Source organism: Nerophis lumbriciformis, linkage group LG07, assembly GCF_033978685.3.
Source record: "Nerophis lumbriciformis linkage group LG07, RoL_Nlum_v2.1, whole genome shotgun sequence".
In the NCBI taxonomy this organism is placed as follows: Eukaryota; Metazoa; Chordata; class Actinopteri; order Syngnathiformes; family Syngnathidae; genus Nerophis; species Nerophis lumbriciformis.
In genome coordinates this window covers 27,137,996-27,157,222 of record NC_084554.2, presented here as the reverse complement: position 1 = coordinate 27,157,222, position 19,227 = coordinate 27,137,996, and the positions used below count along the sequence as shown (strand labels likewise).

Genomic DNA, 19,227 nt, shown 5'->3' with positions numbered 1-19,227 from the left:
GTTGTATTTTTTTGCTTTGAAAATGTAACTGTGAGCATGTTGTAACAGCTCCTTTTAAAACATCAGCTGATTTACAACAATACTAGCAAATTCTAAATTTACTAAAATAGTATTTATAAAATGTGTTATTGTCTTTAATTACTTGCTATTAACATTTTCACTTCTTTAATCTGTTGTCAAAGTATCGGATCGGGACTCAAAATCAGATATGACCTGAGCGCAAACAATCAGATGGAAGGTAAAAATGTTGATCAGACATCCCTGATACCTTTGTGTAGTTTACCTGCATTTAGGAGTGTATGTGCACATGCGGGAAATGTACATATTGTAAATAGACGTAAATAAGAATTGGACAACTGCTCTGTTAATCCACCCAGTAAACTTATCTCCATATTCATTAAGATCCAAGTTTGATCATATTAGGCCTATACTGGCTCACCTGCACTGGCTTCCTGTGCACTTAAGATGTGACTTTAAGATTTTACTACTTACGTATAAAATACTACACGGTCTAGCTCCAGCCTATCTTGCCGATTGTATTGTACCATATGTCCCGGCAAGAAATCTGCGTTCAAAGAACTCCGGCTTATTAGTGATTCCCAGAGCCCAAAAAAAAGTCTGCGGGCTATAGGGCGTTTTCTATTCGGGCTCCAGTACTATGGAATGCCCTCCTGGTAACAGTTAGAGATGCTACCTCAGTAGAAGCATTTAAGTCCCATCTTAAAACTCATTTGTATACTCTAGCTTCTAAATAGCCCCCCTTTTTTTGGACCAGTTGATCTGCCATTTCTTTTCCTTTCTCCTCTGCTCCCCTCTCCCTTGTTGAGGGGGGACACAGGTCCGGTGGCCATGGATGAAGTGCTGGCTGTCCAGAGCCGGGACCCGGGGTGGACCGCTCGCCTGTGCATCGGTTGGGAACATCTCTGCGCTGCTGACCCGTCTCCACTCGGGATGGTGTCCTGCTGGCCCCACTATGGACTGGACTCTCACAATATTATGTCAGACCCACTCGACATCCATTGCATTCGGTCTCCCCTAGAGTGGTGGGGTTACCCACATATGCGGTCCTCTCCAAGGTTTCTCATAGTCATTCACATTGACGTCCCACTGGGGTGAGTTTTTCCTTGCCCTTATGTGGGCTCTGTACCGAGGATGTCGTTGTGGCTTGTGCAGCCCTTTGAGACACTTGTGATTTAGGGCTATATAAATAAACATTGATTGATTGATTGATTGATATTGATATACACCATCATCATACATAGTATAAGAGAAAGTTCTGAAAAATGAATACATTCTCTCATATTCCATTCTCATACGTATCTATATTGTCATAAATCCATTGAATCAAAAAAAAAAAAACCGTGGAAAAAAATAAAAGGTATACATAACCCTTATTACCATCCCAAGATCAAACAAATACACCCACTGTATGTCCACTAACATATAGGCCACTGCAGAACAGGGAAGTTACTACAATAGGAAATTTACCTACGACAGGCAGGGATGACGTGTGCGCGCACACGCACGCACACATGCACACACACGGGCATGCACACACAGCTGTGCCTCAGGGCCAAGGTTCTGGCAATGCATCATTACCTTACCCTGGAGGTGATACCATATCCCAGCATGCATTTCTCATATGGAGTGAATATTACCCATGGGCCATTCTGAGAGCCAAAAGAGTGTCCTCCTCTCCTCTATATGTCTCCCTTTTTTGTCTTCATCTTTAAATTCCTGCCTCACCATGGGACTCGTACACCTTCACCGTCCTATCTCACCTCCCTCTTCCCGTCCGCCGCTCTCCTCTCACTCATGTAGGACACAGATTGATGCCATTTAATAAAAAAAAACAACAGTATATCCATCTTCTTTTCTGTCCACTGTCTTTTAGTCAAATTGAAGTGCATGACCTTAATGCCAAAAAGACAAGTCAATACAGCACATCGGGAAAACTGAAACTAAGACACATCCTTATGCATAGAAGGATGCATTTTTGAGGAAAATAACTTGTAATTAATGCAAAAATACTGCCATATTTTTAGCTGTTTTTACAAATTGCAGCAAGATTTAGTGCTTTGTCTCTGTCCTTGGTGCTGAATTAGTCACACCAGTATTACAGTGTTGCTCTCCATGGTGCTGAACCGGCTAACAACACATGGTGGCATATTTTACTACTACATATATCTTTTCTTAAGGTTATATGGGAGTATATATTGCAACTGCATGTGCAAGTTACAGCCAAATCATCAAAAGCAAGGACTGCATGGTAGCCACAGCTGCTTATCGTGTGAAAAGAAAATAATCTCCCTGCAAAGGAGACAATAGTAATCCCAGGTGTGTGGTGTAGTAAACAGTGCAGTGACAGGGTCTTTCACTTAAGAGGCCATGGAATCCCCAGTATTCATTTAATCCTGTGGTCAAGAACCTTCCACGCAAATTCCCAGCCTACCACTGCCTTCATTTCCATCCTGAGCAGGTATCCCCCGTGTAGACTCATACATAAACCAAACACATCCAACACACTTATGCAATGCACTTATACACAAGAGACAAAGGGAAAAAAGTGGGGAATACAAGCGTTCTGTTGTTCTCTTGAGTGAACACACACACACACACACACACACACACACACACACACACACACACACACACACACACACACACACACACACACACACACACACACACACACACACACACACACACAAGCAATAGTGTCAAAAGTGACAACAGCGACGTGTCCGCTGCATCAGTGCATCTTAACACAATACTGGAAGTGTTCCTTTGACTACTGATAAGATGGGATTGCGCTAAACCAGCCCTATATGTGACTAACACTTTAATATGAGCAAAAATACATGAATACATAAACAGGGGATATACTGTATGGAAGACAATTCTGAGTTATGCTATTGTCAGAATTATTATTTTTAAACATATGCTTCTTATTTGCAGTGCTGTAGAATTGCACTCCATAATACTGAACTAAATATTTGACTAACTCATAAAAGGTATAACCTAATATTATTAAAATAAAAAAAATTCTCCATAGTAAATAACAGAAATAGATATAAGTCTGTTCAGGGGTCAACAAGTCCTATAGCTTTTATTAACAGAATACGCAATGTTTATAAGTAACAATTTAACCTATTTAAAGGAGCCCTGTTCTTACCTATTGGTACCCGTTTTTGTGTATTTGGGATATGCATAAGTCCTGAACATTTGAAATTAAACCATGGAGGCATGGCGGAGATATTAATAAAACAATCTTTTCTCCAAACGAGCTGTTTGGAATTTGCCCCATGTGTGACGTCAGCGGATTATCCATATATGGTAGAGATTTACTCAAAGTGCTTTGCGCGAGTCCACCATTGTAGTCAGCGCTGTAGTCAATAAGCTCCATATTTTTTGCTATCCTCTTGTTGTGAGGTAGACTGGCTCGTACATGCACATGCATCTTCCGCTGTTGCATTTCCAAAACAAAGTAGTGTATAGTTCTAATTTACGGTTTATCTGTCAGTAAACGTCATATGGAAGTGCTAAAACTACAACATGGATGACAGGTAGAAGAATACGTCAAAGTGGAGGCACGTAAATAAGACCGCCCACAAAACACAGCATCCTGAAGAGACGGTCAGAAATAGAAGTGGGGGGAAACAATAAATTTTTAGTTGCATCGCAATTTGGACATGGACGATTATACAATCGATTAGTAAATGTCAATAATCGATAATTGATTTATTTATTGTAAATAAAGTAATGCCGACAGTTCTAAAATGTGTCTGACTGTAGCGAGCTACCTCATCGAGAGATCCCACCAGCACCTTTATTATTGGCCACTTATGTTTAAGTTTTGCACACATTTCCATGAATCTAACAAATGTAATGGGAATTTCTTATTACAAATGCATTGTTTTTGAAAGTTGCAAGCAATAAACGCTTATTTAGTGAAACGAAAAGAAATGTAAAACTGCATCAATATACATAAATTAATGATGCAGCAATAATCGATTTTTAATCGAATCGTAGCTCCTGGATCGTAATCGTAATTGAATCGTTAGGTGGCCAACGACTCCCACCTCTAGTCAGAAAGCATCTTTAAAACTGTCTTTTTTAACATAATCAATGCAAATTTTTGACCAAAAAAACACCATAACATGTTACATAGACCACAAGGAAGCGTTTTAAATATAGAACAACAATATCATAATATGAGCCCTTTAGCAGTCATAATAGTGTAAACCCTAATGCTATTGGGGACTTTATAACATTGAGTGTCATAAATGAAAGTAATTCTGATCCTCGACATATCACCGTGTAATGAATATATGAATAATGTATGTTACCATTTAAAGACATAGTAGAAGAATGAAGCAAACTTATCCGACCTTTGCAATTTTTCTCAAGAGTTCTGTGAGTCTTGGTTCTATCACTACCTGTGAATGGTGTGTGTGAGCTAAGGGAAGAAAAGCTAAGTCATTTGTGAATTTGTAAATTATATTTATATAACGCTTTTCTCTAGTGATCTAAGTTACATTTAAACCAGTGTGGGTGGCACTGGGGGCAGGTGGGTAAAGTGTCTTGCCCAAGGACACAACAGCAGTGACTAGGATGGCAGAAGAGGGGATCGAACCTGGAACCCTCAAGTTGCTGGCACAGCCACTCTACCAACCGAGCTATACTGCCCTATTTGGCTGAATATGACTTTTCAGGCATTTTTCTCAGACCATACGATATTAACCTACTCCTTTAGTTAAGTGAGTGTTTTAATAAAGCCACAGGAAGCTAAAGAATAGGCAACACATGGGATTAATCCTTTTGATGTTCACCAAATTGTGCGGTATTGTGTGGTACGTTGATGCCTACCACGTATGACTAGTTTTTATGTTCTTATTTTCATTGGTTTATAGACTTTGTGAACGATTATTCTCAAGGAATCAATAGATTTAGCAAAAAGCTAATTTGTTGATAGTTTTACTTTATATGTGGCTTAAAAGGCAAATTTTTCCAAAAACATTCCAGATGACTTGCCACCCTGAGATGGGTGGATGGATGGACGGATGTTTCAAATGTATCTTACTCATTTTTAATCATGTTGATTTGTGTAAACTTTATGTTCCTTCAAGCTGCTTTATGTCGCGGTAAGGCGGCTTCCCAGAGGGCGCTTGGGTTGTAAACGAACCGAAAGTATTATAATCTGCCTTCTTTCTGGTCCAACTATGTCAGATATAGCCCCCCACTAACACATAAAAGTAACAATATCATTGTTTACCACCTAAAAACATTGCCAAAATCATAGGAATAATGTCAATCTCAGACTTAGAAAGACTAATCCATGTCTTTGTCTCCCGCAGGTTAGACTACTGTAATGGTCTTCTCACTTGGCTATCTCAGTGAGCTGTAAAGCAGCTGCAGTGCATCCAGAATGCTGCTGCTTGAGTTCTGACGAGAACCAGGAAATACAACCATTATTGTCCAGTGCTTAAGTCACTGCATTGTCTTCCTGTTGCTCAGAGAATACACTTTAAAACAGCTCTCCTTGAGTCTTTTCATGGTCTTGTGTCAAATTACATATCTGACATGTTAGAACCATATGAACCATCTCAGGCTCTTGGACCCCAGGAAGTGGTCTCCTGCTGGTGCCTAGTGTCAAGACCAAATCACTTTTATGTTCCAACAAATCTGGAAAAGTCTTCTAGAAGATGTGAAACGGGCCTCAGCGTTGGCAATGTTCAAATCCAGCTTGAAAACACTTTTACTTAATTGTGCATATGACAACTGAAAGTATTTCATCTACACTATTTGATTGATTTTAATTGTAATTATAATTGTTTTTTTATGATTATTTTATTTTCTGATTTCTGTGTTATGATCATTTATATTATCTTATATTTGTATGTTTCTGTAAAGCGCTTTGAATTCCTTTGTGTACGAATTGTGCTCTTTAAATAAACTTACTTTGTCTATAACGTTACATTATTGAGTGTGGCATACAGCAGCTTTAATGTATTTGTATAAAGGATGTTCAAAAGCATTGTTATTTTTGACAACAGTTTTAAATTTAGTTTTATATGATCGTTATCAAAACTTTTTTATTTTTAGTCGACTAAATTTCACAAAATTGTATTCGACTAAAATTACATTAAAGGCCAACTGAAATGCGATTTTCTTATTTAAACGGGGATAGCAGGTCCATTCTATGTGTCATACTTGATCATTTCGGGATATTGCCATATTTTTGCTGAAAGGATTTAGTAGAGAACATCGACGATAAAGTTTGCAACTTTTGGTTGCTGATAAAAAAGCCTTGCCTGTACCGGAAGTAGCAGACGAGTAGCGTGACGTCACAGGTTGTGGAGCTCCTCACATCCGCACTTTGTTTACAATCATGGCCACCAGCGAGAGCGATTCGGATCGAGAAAGCGACAATTTCCCCATTAATTTGAGCGAGGATGAAAGATTCGTGGATGAGGAAAGTGAGAGTGAAGGACTAAAGGGCAGTGGGAGCGATTCAGATAGGGAAGATGCTGTAAGAGGCGGGTGGGACCTGATATTCAGCTGGGAATGACTAAAACCGTAAATAAACACAAGACATATATATACTCTATTAGCCACAACACAACCAGGCTTATATTTAATATGCCACAAATTAATCCTGCATAACAAACACCTCCCCCCTCCCGTCCATATAACCCGCCAATACAACTCAAACACCTGCACAACACACTCAATCCCACAGCCCAAAGTACCGTTCACCTCCCCAAAGTTCATACAGCACATATATTTCCCCAAAGTCCCCAAAGTTACGTACGTGACATGCACATAGCGGCACGCACGTACGGGCAAGCGATCAAATGTTTGGAAGCGTACTCACGGTACCGTGTCTGCGTATCCAACACAAAGTCCTCCTGGTAAGAGTCTCCGTTGTCCCAGTTCTCCACAGGTCAATGGTAAAGCTTGACTGTCATCTTTCGGGAATGTAAACAATGAAACACCGGCCGTGTTTGTGTTGCTGAAGTCGGCCGCAATACACCGCTTCCCACCTACAGCTTTCTTCTTTGCTGTCTCCATTGTTCATTGAACAAATTGCAAAAGATTCACCAACACAGATGTCCAGAATACTGTGGAATTTTGCGATGAAAACATCAGACGTAATAGCTGGCCACCATGCTGTCTCAAAATGTCCTCTACAATCCGTGACGTCACGCGCTGACGTCATCATACCAAGACAATTTCAGCAGGATATGTCGCGCGAAATTTAAAATTGCACTTTAGTAAACTAACCCGGCCGTATTGGCATGTGTTGCAATGTTAAGATTTCATCATTAATATATAAACTATCAGACTGCGTGGTCGGTAGTAGTGGGTTTCAGTAGGCCTTTAAATGTAGTCGACTTGTGTCCTTTTCTTTCTCCCCGGTGTACCCATATTAGCATTTGTTAAATATAGTGTTGTTTAGGCAGTGACAACTTCTTTATGTCACAAAGAAAAGTATCTGATGGGCTCTCCTTCGTAACTCACTCCCGGCTCCTCTTTCATGCTCTGCTTAGAGAGCTGTGATTGGATAAATTCCAAACGTGTCCAACCTATCAACGAGACACAAATTAAATATGATTGCATTTAGCTTATGTCAACATCGTTTTCTCGTTTTCGTCAATGTGCATTTGTTTTGATGATGTTTTGCCTCATTTTAGTCAGTCAGTCAAATAGGTTGCTGACGATAACTAAGATGAAAAATTATTAGTCGATTAAATAAACAGACCATGGTCAAATTGTACGAGCTTAGGAATGCTCAACTCCATTGTATTAGAATCAGTCGAAACCAAGCATTTTTCCTTCTTTTTTTTTTTATTTCTAGAGGCTTATAAGGCATTCTACCTTAAAAAGTGTGGCCTCGATGGGAAACATTTCTCACTGGTTAGACATCTTTCAGGTTTATTGGGTCTTTGCTGAGAGTGAAGCCGAGCAAACACAAGGGAGGAACAATATACTGCAGTCTTGTTTTTGATCACTGTGTTGCAACTCCTTCCATTTGCCTTCCCATCAATCCTCATCGCTCTTGGCCGATCGTCCCCTCCAATCCCCAACCAAACCCCCTTCCCTCTCCTTCATGATGTCTGGAAGACATCTGAGCTCCTAAGCTTTGTAACAATAACCGGTGACCCTCACCGCCTCTACCTTAGTGGTCCCTAATTCCCATTCTCCCTTAACTAATGTTCCTTGCCTTGTTCTTACTCACACAGCCAACCCACGAGACCGACAATACTCGTTTCGTCTTCCTTCCATCTACCTAATCAAACTGTTTGTTTTTCTTCCTTTCAAGCCCCACTTATTTGCTTTCTTCCATCATCTGCCCTTAATTCTCACACTGCTTTAAGGAAGCCACTCAAACACTTACGTCTAATCTAAACTGTATGGATTTAAAGCCACCAAATCCTGTTCCTCGCTAGATTTCCCACTTCTCGCTTTATCCTTCCTCACCTGTATCTTATCCTTATTGAGTTGTCACTGTTCTCACCTCTTCTCCATCGTGTAATGGCGACATAACCAAATTACCAGCACCCTCACGCACACACACATCAGTCTTAGAATATGCTAATGATAAGCTAAAAATACATTGATAGCTTGTTAAGACACACACACAGTGAAGTAACCCCTGCCCTTCACTCAAGGCCTTGCTTGTCTCTAATAGCTGCTAACTCATTTAGCACTTCATGTAGCTCTGCTAGATCCAATTATTGAAAGAGAGGGACTGGAGTTGCAGCAGGCGACCAGTTAACCTCGTGGCATGCATTTGCAATTCAGCTAAATGAGACAGTTATAATATTTTGTATTTATTTATTTAAAAAAGCTTGATTAATGCACAATTAAAGAAAAGGAAAACCAAAAATGTGTTTGTGTATCATTTGTCTAATTGAATTTAGTGTATTTTAAATAAAACATATTACCATCTAAATCTAAAACACAATGTTTGTGGATAGTGTTTTGGCAAGATTTGATACATTTGTAGTGTCATTTTGTAACCCAGGATTGGCCACTGAAACAAAACATCCTGGCAACACTAACATGCAATGCCCAACTAAAGTATTGTGTTTTTGTTACTGGTATAGATGTATTTAGAAGACTACATAGCAACACAGTACAATACAGTGGTAATGCAACTTATGAATGATTTGAGATACAAGCGGTCCCTCGGCCTTTTGCTATGCTTTAAGTTGTGAGCATACTTTGAGTTACAAGACATTTCACCGTCTATTGAAGTAAAATGTGTAACAGGGTCGTGCTATATATTCTTACATGTTGTTGTTCTTGCTTCATTTACACAAGAAACAAACATACGTTGTGATTCGACAGTTGACGTGCACATTTGAGCGCCGCTCAGAAATTGACACAATCCTGTCTTCCAACCATCGGAACTAAGAAAGGTAGTGTGAAGGAAAAGAAGCGGAAGACCAAATCAAAATATGCCCTACCTATAAGTCCTCATCACACTAACTCAGTTCTTCTTCAATAGTGGAGAGGCCCCCCAAGAGGGGCAAGGTGCGATGCCAGGAGGGGCTTTTTTTGCCGTACTTGAATGTGACAGTGTATGTAGCCCTTGGCTTCACTGTGACTACTGTGGGAGACGAAGAAGAACCAGTGTGTTGTTTTCTTTCATTGTTATGCGTTGTCGTACTTATAACAATTTTATAGACAAATTATAGTATTTATACTCACAGTGGAGAGTGAGGGTGCGCAAAATATGTCATAACAAATAATTGAGAAACACTGCACTAACTTCAGCTAGCCTTCACGACATTCAGCCACAAACGTCCAAATTTCAAACATGTATCCATGAAAATATTGAGAAGCTGCAGAGGCTGTGTGTGACATGTTTCTATTTGTTCCGTCTCGTCTTGACTCAACAAACTGGACAGTCAAGTATTACTTTTGGTACAAAGGCAAAAACATAGCTTGTTGTAAACTACGACTTCTACGGTCCGTCACGCATAAATGTCAGTGTGGAAAATAGAGTGATTTTTGGGTTCCTATTGATACACAACAGAGATAGTGTTGCCAGATGTCACGTGAAACCAAATCACTTATAATAAGCAGATATTAAGCGGACGTGGCTACATTTAGACAGACAAAAAGCTAGAAGGAAACACCGCGTTAGTCCTCAAGGTAGATGTTAAAGGCCTACTGAAATGCGATTTTCTTATTTAAATGGGGATAGCAGTTCCATTCTATGTGTCATACTTGATCATTTCGCGATATTGCCATAATTTTGCTGAAAGGATTTAGTAGAGAACATCGACGATAAAGTTCGCAACTTTTGGTCGCTCATAAAAAAGCCTTGCCTCTACCGGAAGTAGCACACGAGTAGCGTTACGTCACAGGTTGTGGAGCTCCTCACATCTGCACATTGTTTACAATCATGGCCACCAGCAGCGAGAGCGATTCGGACCGAGAAAGCGACGATTTCCCCATTAATTTGCTGGGTGGTATACAGCCATGACTTAAATTGTGGCATTTTAGCCATTCTGGATCGAACCAAGTCGCTCTATGTTTTGTCGTGGTCCTCTCTATAAGGCACATAAGAATATAAAATAGGACCCTTTTCATGAGAAAAGTGCATTTCTGATCTGACCCTGCTTTATTTTTCAGTGTTTGCTGAGTCTCACCTGTTCCCTCCGCCCTAGCTGGCTCTACAAGCTGCCTGTCTTCCTCCTCTCCTACAACATCTCCCTGCGTACTTACTATCCCTTCCTCCTCGCCCTCTCTTACTGCCTCAGCTGCCACAGCTGCGGCACTAGTTGAAGCCTGGAAGTATTGGAAGCAAATTAATTTTCACACTGATGGACGTCTGTTCACTTTCCTTATGAGATTTCTAAGTGTCTACACCGTTTTGATAATACCTCCTGTGGTCCGGACTGTAGGCCTACCTCCTCTCAAAGTTGAGCCCTTTTTGGCCGTTGAAAATATTTTTCTATACTCATCTGTGTGAAGGAGTGAACATCCAACATTAGAATGTATTACTAACGAGCAGAACCGCTCTATGTACAGTGCCGTCTAACCTTAAGCGGCAGCAGCTCAACACATGCAGGGTTCAACGTTAAGGTTTTTTTCTACTTGCCCGACTTCTCAAATCTACTTGCCCCAATATTTTTACTTGTCCTGCCTAGGTTTTTTTCTGGCTGTGTAGTGCTCATGGCTTATATCTTACTAAAATTCTTCCCGTTGACTATTTACAACACTACACAGTATTTATTATTATTATTATTATTAATATCTATAATTACATTTAAATGGCATTGCATACATGTAAAATTAAATGCTATTTCACATTATTTGACCAGTAGCAGTTGCACCCATCTGAACAGGTCAGCCACCTGTTTAAAGCCCGATTACAGTTGAAATCTTGAAATGAAGGGCCTTTAATGGCCAAAACATTAACCTGGACAACATTTTAACAGCTGGTTGGCTCAGATTTTATTCTTTTCATTGCATTCACATGCTGCAGTGGACAGTGGACAATTTAGCTTCAGTACACGTGTGTTTATTGTAGTAACAGGTGACTGTTACTACGTGCGTCTGCCCCGGCCCCCGAGTCAAACAGCGGCGGTGTTAATGAAGCAGCGTCAGGCTGCTCACCGTCAGTGAAACGCTCGGTGAAATCGCGGATTAACGTTAAATACAGGTATATGACGAGCCGCGAGCGATGCAGCTATAACCTATCTACCTATAACCTATATTACCCTCGTATTTTGATCCGGTCGGTCGTCGTCGTCGTCTTCTTCTTCTTCTGGCCCACCAGGTGAATTAAGTGCTATTGGTGGAGTTACAATGCATAGTAGGCTACCGCCACCTCCTGCACCGGAGTTGTAACCACAAGATACATTCACAGACAGAGTCCCATTGCTTTTATGAGCGGTCGAGCGAGTCAAAAGCCGAAAAATCCATTTGTGGCGGACGTAATTCTTTCGTGGCGGGCCGCCACAAATAAATGAATGTGTGGGAAACACTGGAAGATGCTGTGAGAGGCGGGTGGGACCTGATATTCAGCTGGGAATGACTAAAACAGTAAATAAACACAAGACATATATATACTCTATTAGCCACAACACAACCAGGCCGATATTTAATATGCCACAAATTAATCCCGCATAACAAACACCTCCCCCCTCCCGTCCATATAACCCGCCAATACAACTCAAACACCTGCACAACACACTCAATGCCACAGCCCAAAGTACCGTTCACCTCCTCAAAGTTCATACAGCACATATATTTCCCCAAAGTCCCCAAAGTTACGGACGTGACATGCACATAGCGGCACGCACGTACGGGCAAGCGATCAAATGTTTGGAAGTCGCAGCTGCATGCATACTCACGGTACCGTGTCTGCGTATGCAATTCAAAGTCCTCCTGGTAAGAGTTCTCCACAGGCCAATGGTAAATCTTGACTGTCATCTTTCAAAAGATTCACCAACACAGATGTCCAGAATACTGTGGAATTTTGCGATGAAAACAGACGACTTCATAGCTGGCCACCATGCTGTCCCAAAATGTCCTCTACAATCCGTGACGTCACGCGCAGACGTCATCATACCGAGACATTTCGCGCAAAATTTAAAATTACACTTTAGTAAGCTAACCCGGCCGTATTGGCATGTGTTGCAATGTTGAAATTTCATCATTGATGTATAAACTATGAGAATGCGTGGTCAATAGTAGTGGGTTTCAGTAGGCCTTTAAACAATATTACATTATTACATGAAACTACTGTAGTTGTTTTTAGTGCAGGCTATTGTAATGTTTTTTACAATAGTTCTTTCTTTCTAAAAGTTGTGTTTTTCATTTTAAAAGGATGTTCAAATTGTGGTGTTTTGCAAAGGCAAAACTCAGATTAAATTAATTAAAACTAAATTAATTTCAATAGGTGTGGCTGCTTGAAGTTACGAGTGTTTTGATTTACAAGCTTGGTTATAGAATTCAATGTGCTCGTAAGTTGAGGTGTAGCTGTATATGATGTGATCTCTCTTGCAAGGGCCTAATTGCAAGTTTCAGCCATAAAAAGAACACATCATCACATCCTTTTAACCAACACAGCATTTTGGTACATTTCAAACCACTGGTGACACCCTGTGAAAAAAGGCTGGTATACCTCAAGGACCAGACACCCATACTCAGAGAAACAATTTGGTATAAGCTGTCCAGTGCAGTGAGGCATGTACTGATTTATATATTGCGGAAACCAAGAAGCCACTGAGCAGACACATGTCACAACACAGACAGGCTAACTCTTCAGGTCGTAAATCATGTTTACCTGCACCTCAAAGAGGAACTGCACTAAAAAAAATGTACATATTGTAGACTTTGTAACACTCTGTAAACAAATGGATGAACTGGAAGAAAAAGTGATTGAACTAGAGGAGAAAGTGAAGATTTTAAAGAAGCAAAATGAGACGGATAACATTATTGTAAGTGTCTGTCCCCAGGAACAGTGTGATTATGACTGGCCTTCAGATAACAAGCATGCCCAATGGTGGATAACAAAAGGAGGATGACACGATAATGCGGCTTCAAAAGTGCAGCAGATGGCCAACTTTCTGCAATCAATGGGAGCGAACGTGGATGTCTACAACATCGATACATGCATTCGAATGTCTAGCAGAAAGAATGCCACACATGTCATCACCATAAAGTTCAAACAAACACAACAAAGTGGCTTTGTTGAGGCAACGAGTCAAACTGATAGGAACAAACGTTAGCATCGGACACAACGTAACGCTGACATCGCCAATAAGGCGCACAAGTTTGAAGAAGCAGGGGGAAATTAAGAGCACTTGAAGAGCCAACACGTAAAATCTACATAAAGTTAAATGGAGGACAGAGAAGCCAAAGTACTTGTTAAAAACATTAAGGAACTGGACAAATACTGAAGATAACATCTTCAGTAATGGAATACACAACTCAAAGACTTGATGCGACTGAAGTCAACAACAACTACAAAAATAACAGATTATGACAAATTCAACAATATTAACTAATACATAATATTCATTGACTAACATAATATCCATTGACTATCACCAACAAGTTATTATGTATTTATTGTTTTTCCAACAGCTTCCCTTCCCTCCACCAAGGTGTGAACTTTAAGTAAACATGTAAAAGTGGTTTAATGAACTATCTTTAAAAGATCAGGATAAGGGGTAGGATTAAATATAAGTTTTGCTTTTTCCTACTCCTTTTAATGTTGAAATGCTTAAATGTAACCACTCATTGTTCCTTATTGTAACTTGTTAATAAACATGTCTGAAACAGATAAATCATAACCATAACTTAAACTAATTTTTGACACATTTTGTACAATCGAGACGCTAATATCAATACAACTTTGATCAATACATTGTAACATTCACATATTTGCTTTATGTTATAGGTAACATTTGTGTAATATCTAATGAATCTAACTTGTAATTCTTTATGAATACTATTTTTATTTTACACATGTTCATCATTACAGGACGCAAGTAAATAATCAAAGACCTGCCATTTTGGTTTCCAGGTCCCAGTTTTGAGGGGATTCCAGCCAGTTCCATTTCTTTCTTAGCTTTTTGTGTAATGTTCTAATCCAAAATGTGTTTATTTTGTCTTAAAGTGTCGTAGGCCAATACAAAACGAGCTGTGGGACACGAATGGCCCCCACGCCACACTTTGGACACCCCTGCTGTAAGAAAACAGTCCCTTTCTCTGTACCATTGCTCAAAGATTCAAGGTAATACCAATAAATACTGTCCACAGCCATGAGAAAAACAAATACTATATGTCTGCAGTGAACCGAAACGACTGTATTTCAGCGTGTGGGAATACAATAAACTGTATTATACCTAATATAAGACGACCCTCTATATAGTAGGACTGCTTGATTTCCTGAAAACACATTTCTCCAGGTCAATGGTGTGTGTGAACAACAGGAAAAAAACCTTGATTGGTCAGAAGTAGGGCTGGGCGATATGGACGAAAAAGTATATCTCAATATATTTTTACTTAAACTCGATATTTGAGAAAAATCTCGATATATTTTTTGGTGGAAGTATACATATAAAGATATACATTTTTAAGCAATATTCAGTGAAATTGAAATGAATGACAACTGTACTGTAACCAGTCAGTGACACTTTTATTAACTCAGCGAGTCAAGATGGGTATTAACAGCACAGAAAAAAAAAAACTGTTTAAGTAGCACATAATTACATAACATAAATAACATGGAAAAATATTATTTCTATGTAAAAAAAAAAAAATAACATAGCTGTGCAAATAATACAAAATGTATCAAACTCGGATTAAAAAAAAAAAAAATTGCAGAGAGGCACTTTGTGATTTCCCTTCCTGGTCCGATGACCCGCCCTATCTTGCCTCTGATTGGCCTGTCCCTAACCAATCGTGACTCATCATAGTAAAGGTAAGAGGAATGGAAGGCGTGTAGTAGCCCATGGAGGGGGACCAGGGGAGAACAAGGAACACAACAAATAAGCGGCGTTTGGTCATTTTAACGTGAAATAAACTATATCGATATTACGATATTTTCTTAATTCATATCATGTTTAAAAATATATCGATGTACAAACCCCATTTCCATATGAGTTGGCAAACAGTGTTAGATGTAAATATAAACGGAATACAATGATTTGCAAATACTTTTCAACCCATATTCAATTGAATGCACTACAAAGACAAGATATTTGATGTTCAAATTCATAAACCTTATATTTTTTTTGCAAATATTAATTAACTTAGAATTTCATGGCTGCAACACGTGCCAAAGTAGTTGGGAAAGGGCATGTTCACCATTGTGTTACATGGCCTTTCCTTTTAAGAACACTCAGTAAATGTTTGGTAACTGAGGAGACACATTTTTTAAGCTTCTCAGGTGGAATTATTTCCCATTCTTGCTTGATGTACAGCTTAAGATGTTCAACAGTCCGGGGGTCTCCGTTGTGGTATTTTAGGCTTCATAATGCGCCACACATTTTCAATGGGAGACAGGTGTGGACTACAGGCAGGCCAGTCTAGTACCCGTACTCTTTTACTATGAAGCCACGTTGATGTAACACGTGGCTTGGCATTGTCTTGCTGAAATAAGCAGGGGCGTCCATGGTAACGTTGCTTGGATGGCAACATATGTTGCTCCAAAACCTGTATGTACCTTTCAGCATTAATGGCGCCTTCACAGATGTGTAAGTTACCCATGTCTTGGGCACTAATACACCCCCATACCATCACAGATGCTGGCTTTTCAACTTTGCGCCTATAACAATCCGGATGGTTCTTTTCCTCTTTGGTCCGAAGGACACAACGTCCACAGTTTTCAAAAACAATTTGAAATGTGGACTCGTCAGACCACAGAACACTTTTCCACTTTGTATCAGTCCATCTTTGATGAGCTCAGGCCCAGCGAAGCCGAAGGCGTTTCTGGGTGTTGTTGATAAACGGTTTTCGCCTTGCATAGGAGAGTTTTAACTTGCACTGACAGATGTAACGACCAACTGTAGTTATTGAAAGTGGGTTTCTGAAGTGTTCTTGAGCCCACGTGGTAATATCCTTTACACACTGATGTCGCTTGTTGATGCAGTACAGCCTGAGGGATTGAAGGTCACGGGCTTAGCTACTTACGTGCAGTGATTTCTCCAGATTCTCTGAACCCTTTGATGATATTACGGACCGTAAATTGCGGAAATCCCTAAATTCCTTGCAATAGCTGGTTGAGAAAGGTTTTTCTTAAACTGTTCAACAATTTGCTCACGCATTTTTTGACAAAGTGGTGACCCTCGCCCCATCCTTGTTTGTGAATGACTGAGCATTTCATGGAATCTACTTTAATACCCAATCATGGCACCCACCTGTTCCCAATTTGCCTGTTCACCTGTGGGATGTTCCAAATAAGTGTTTGATGAGCATTCCTCAACTTTATCAGTATTTATTGCCACTTTTCCCAACTTCTTTGTCACGTGTTGCTGGCATCAAATTCTAAAGTTAATGATTATTTGCAAAAGAAAATGTATCAGTTTGAACATCAAATATGTTGTCTTTGTATTGAACTGAATATGGGTTGAAAATGATTTGCAAATTGTTGTATTCCGTTTATATTTACATCTAACACAATGTCCCAACTCATATGGAAACGGGGTTTGTATCTTACAAACTCGCTTTATCGCCCAGCTCTAGTCAGACGTAGTTAGGCACCACCTGTTTTCATGTATAAATATAATATAAGACGACTTCGTTTTTTCGATGGAAGCAAAACAGTCTTATAATCAGGTTCATGCAGTAGTTTTCATAGATAAGCTTACCTGGGGTCCTTCTGAATAGAGTCAATAGAAGGTGAGCGCTGCAGGGTGCCTTCCGGCGGCAGGGCGGGTCCAGACTTGCTGTAAGGCGATTCCACCACCGAGGGGCAGTACTGCAGGGTGCGGTAAGGGTCGGCCACGTAGGGGTCCGAACCGTACATGTCCCCTCCACCTCCGCTTGTGGTGTAGCCCGGTCCCACCGTGGCATAGTTGTTCATCCCGCCGCGGCCGTAGCTTCCTGCACCGGTGCCGTGGCTTCCTGTTCGCTGCAAAGGGGTGGAGTCGACACCAGGGGAGGAGGGAGCTATGGCAGGAAAGTAGGGACAGAGGACATAACTTAGGACGTGTTCATGGACATGATGGGAAAAGTCTATAAAGACAGTTGATGAGAGGACAGAAAAGTTGAGGAGAGGAAAAGATAGGACGCATGTCTCCATATGGATTGATAAATATTGGCCACATGCCCAGGATCAACAACAAGGACCAATGTTTACCACGGGGATTGGAGGAGGGAGAGAGACAAAGAATCTCAAATATTGTGCAGACATCATTTTTAACATGTACTCGGAATCATAGGCGCCGATCCCGTGGGTGCTTCGGGGCCCGAGCACTCACGGACAATAACGATCACCCACGTTGGATTGATGGCAACTTTCAATCTTTAAAGTGATTTTTGGAAATTCAATGTCAATGTTTTTAATTTTGGGGCGAGCTTGGTCCGTTTATTATTATATAAAAAGTCATACATCATATAGTCTTTAATTAACAAAGCCTAAACAAGATTTCATTGTGCCCGAAAACGATGTAATGGCTCAATCATCTTGACTTTGAAAAGACTTAATACGAGCGAATGAAGGCGCAAACTTATTCAACAGCCATACATGTCACACTAAGGCTAGCAGTATGAACAATGCCAACACTGTCATAAATATGTGCCATATAGTGAAACCACACTAAACAACAACAACAAACACATTTTGGAAGAATATTTGCACCGCAACACAGCATACACACTACAGAACGCATTCCCAGAATTCCCTGCAGCACCAACTCTTCCGGGACACTACAATATAAACAAACGCCATTGGTGGATCTACACTTAACATCCAATGTAATGATACCACTTACAATAGTGTATCTAGTCGATACTACTATGATTACATTGATATTTTTTAACATCACAAAATCTTCTTTCGTTTTTTTTTTTTTTTAATATATATTATGTTTATAAGCTCAGGAAATATGTCCCTGGACACATGAGGACTTTGAATATGACCAATGTATGATCCTGTAACTACTTGGTATCGGATTGATACCCAAATTTGTGGTATCATCCAAAATTAATGTAAAGTATCAAACAACAGAAAAATAAGTGATTATTACATTTTAACAGAAGTGTAGATAGAACATGTTGAAACAGAAAATAACCAGATATCAACAGTAAATGAACAAGTAGATTAATAATTCATTTTCTACCACTTGTCCTTAATAATTTTGACAAAGTAATAGAATGATAAATGACACAATATGTTACTGCATATGTCAGCAGATACATTAGGAGCCTTTGTTTGTTTACTTACTACTAAAAGACAAGTTGTCTTGTATCCATCCATCCATCCATTTTCTACCGCTTATTCCCTTCGGGGTCGCGGGGGGCGCTGGAGCCTATCTCAGCTACAATCGGGCGGAAGGCGGGGTACACCCTGGACAAGTCGCCACCTCATCACAGGGCCAACACAGATAGACAGACAACATTCACACTCACATTCACACACTAGGGCCAATTTAGTGTTGCCAATCAACCTATCCCCAGGTGCATGTTTTTGGAGGTGGGAGGAAGCCGGAGTACCCGGAGGGAACCCACGCAGTCACGGGGAGGACATGC

At 40.1% G+C, this 19,227-nt stretch overlaps 1 protein-coding gene across 7 annotated transcripts in view; it reads right to left on the bottom strand.

Moving 5' to 3' along the window:
• The window catches only part of ctnnd2a (catenin (cadherin-associated protein), delta 2a), a 723,152-nt gene that overhangs the window by 264,959 nt on the left and 438,966 nt on the right, over positions 1–19,227 (bottom strand). For 5 of the 7 annotated variants that reach the window (XM_061965552.2, XM_061965556.2, XM_061965554.2 and 2 more), the window contains exon 12: positions 17,346–17,712. In XM_061965552.2, the coding sequence (XP_061821536.2) occupies positions 17,346–17,712 (367 nt within the window). The remainder of the gene's footprint in view (positions 1–17,345; positions 17,713–19,227) is intronic. The other 2 variants (XM_061965555.2, XM_061965558.2) reach the window with 1 other exon arrangement.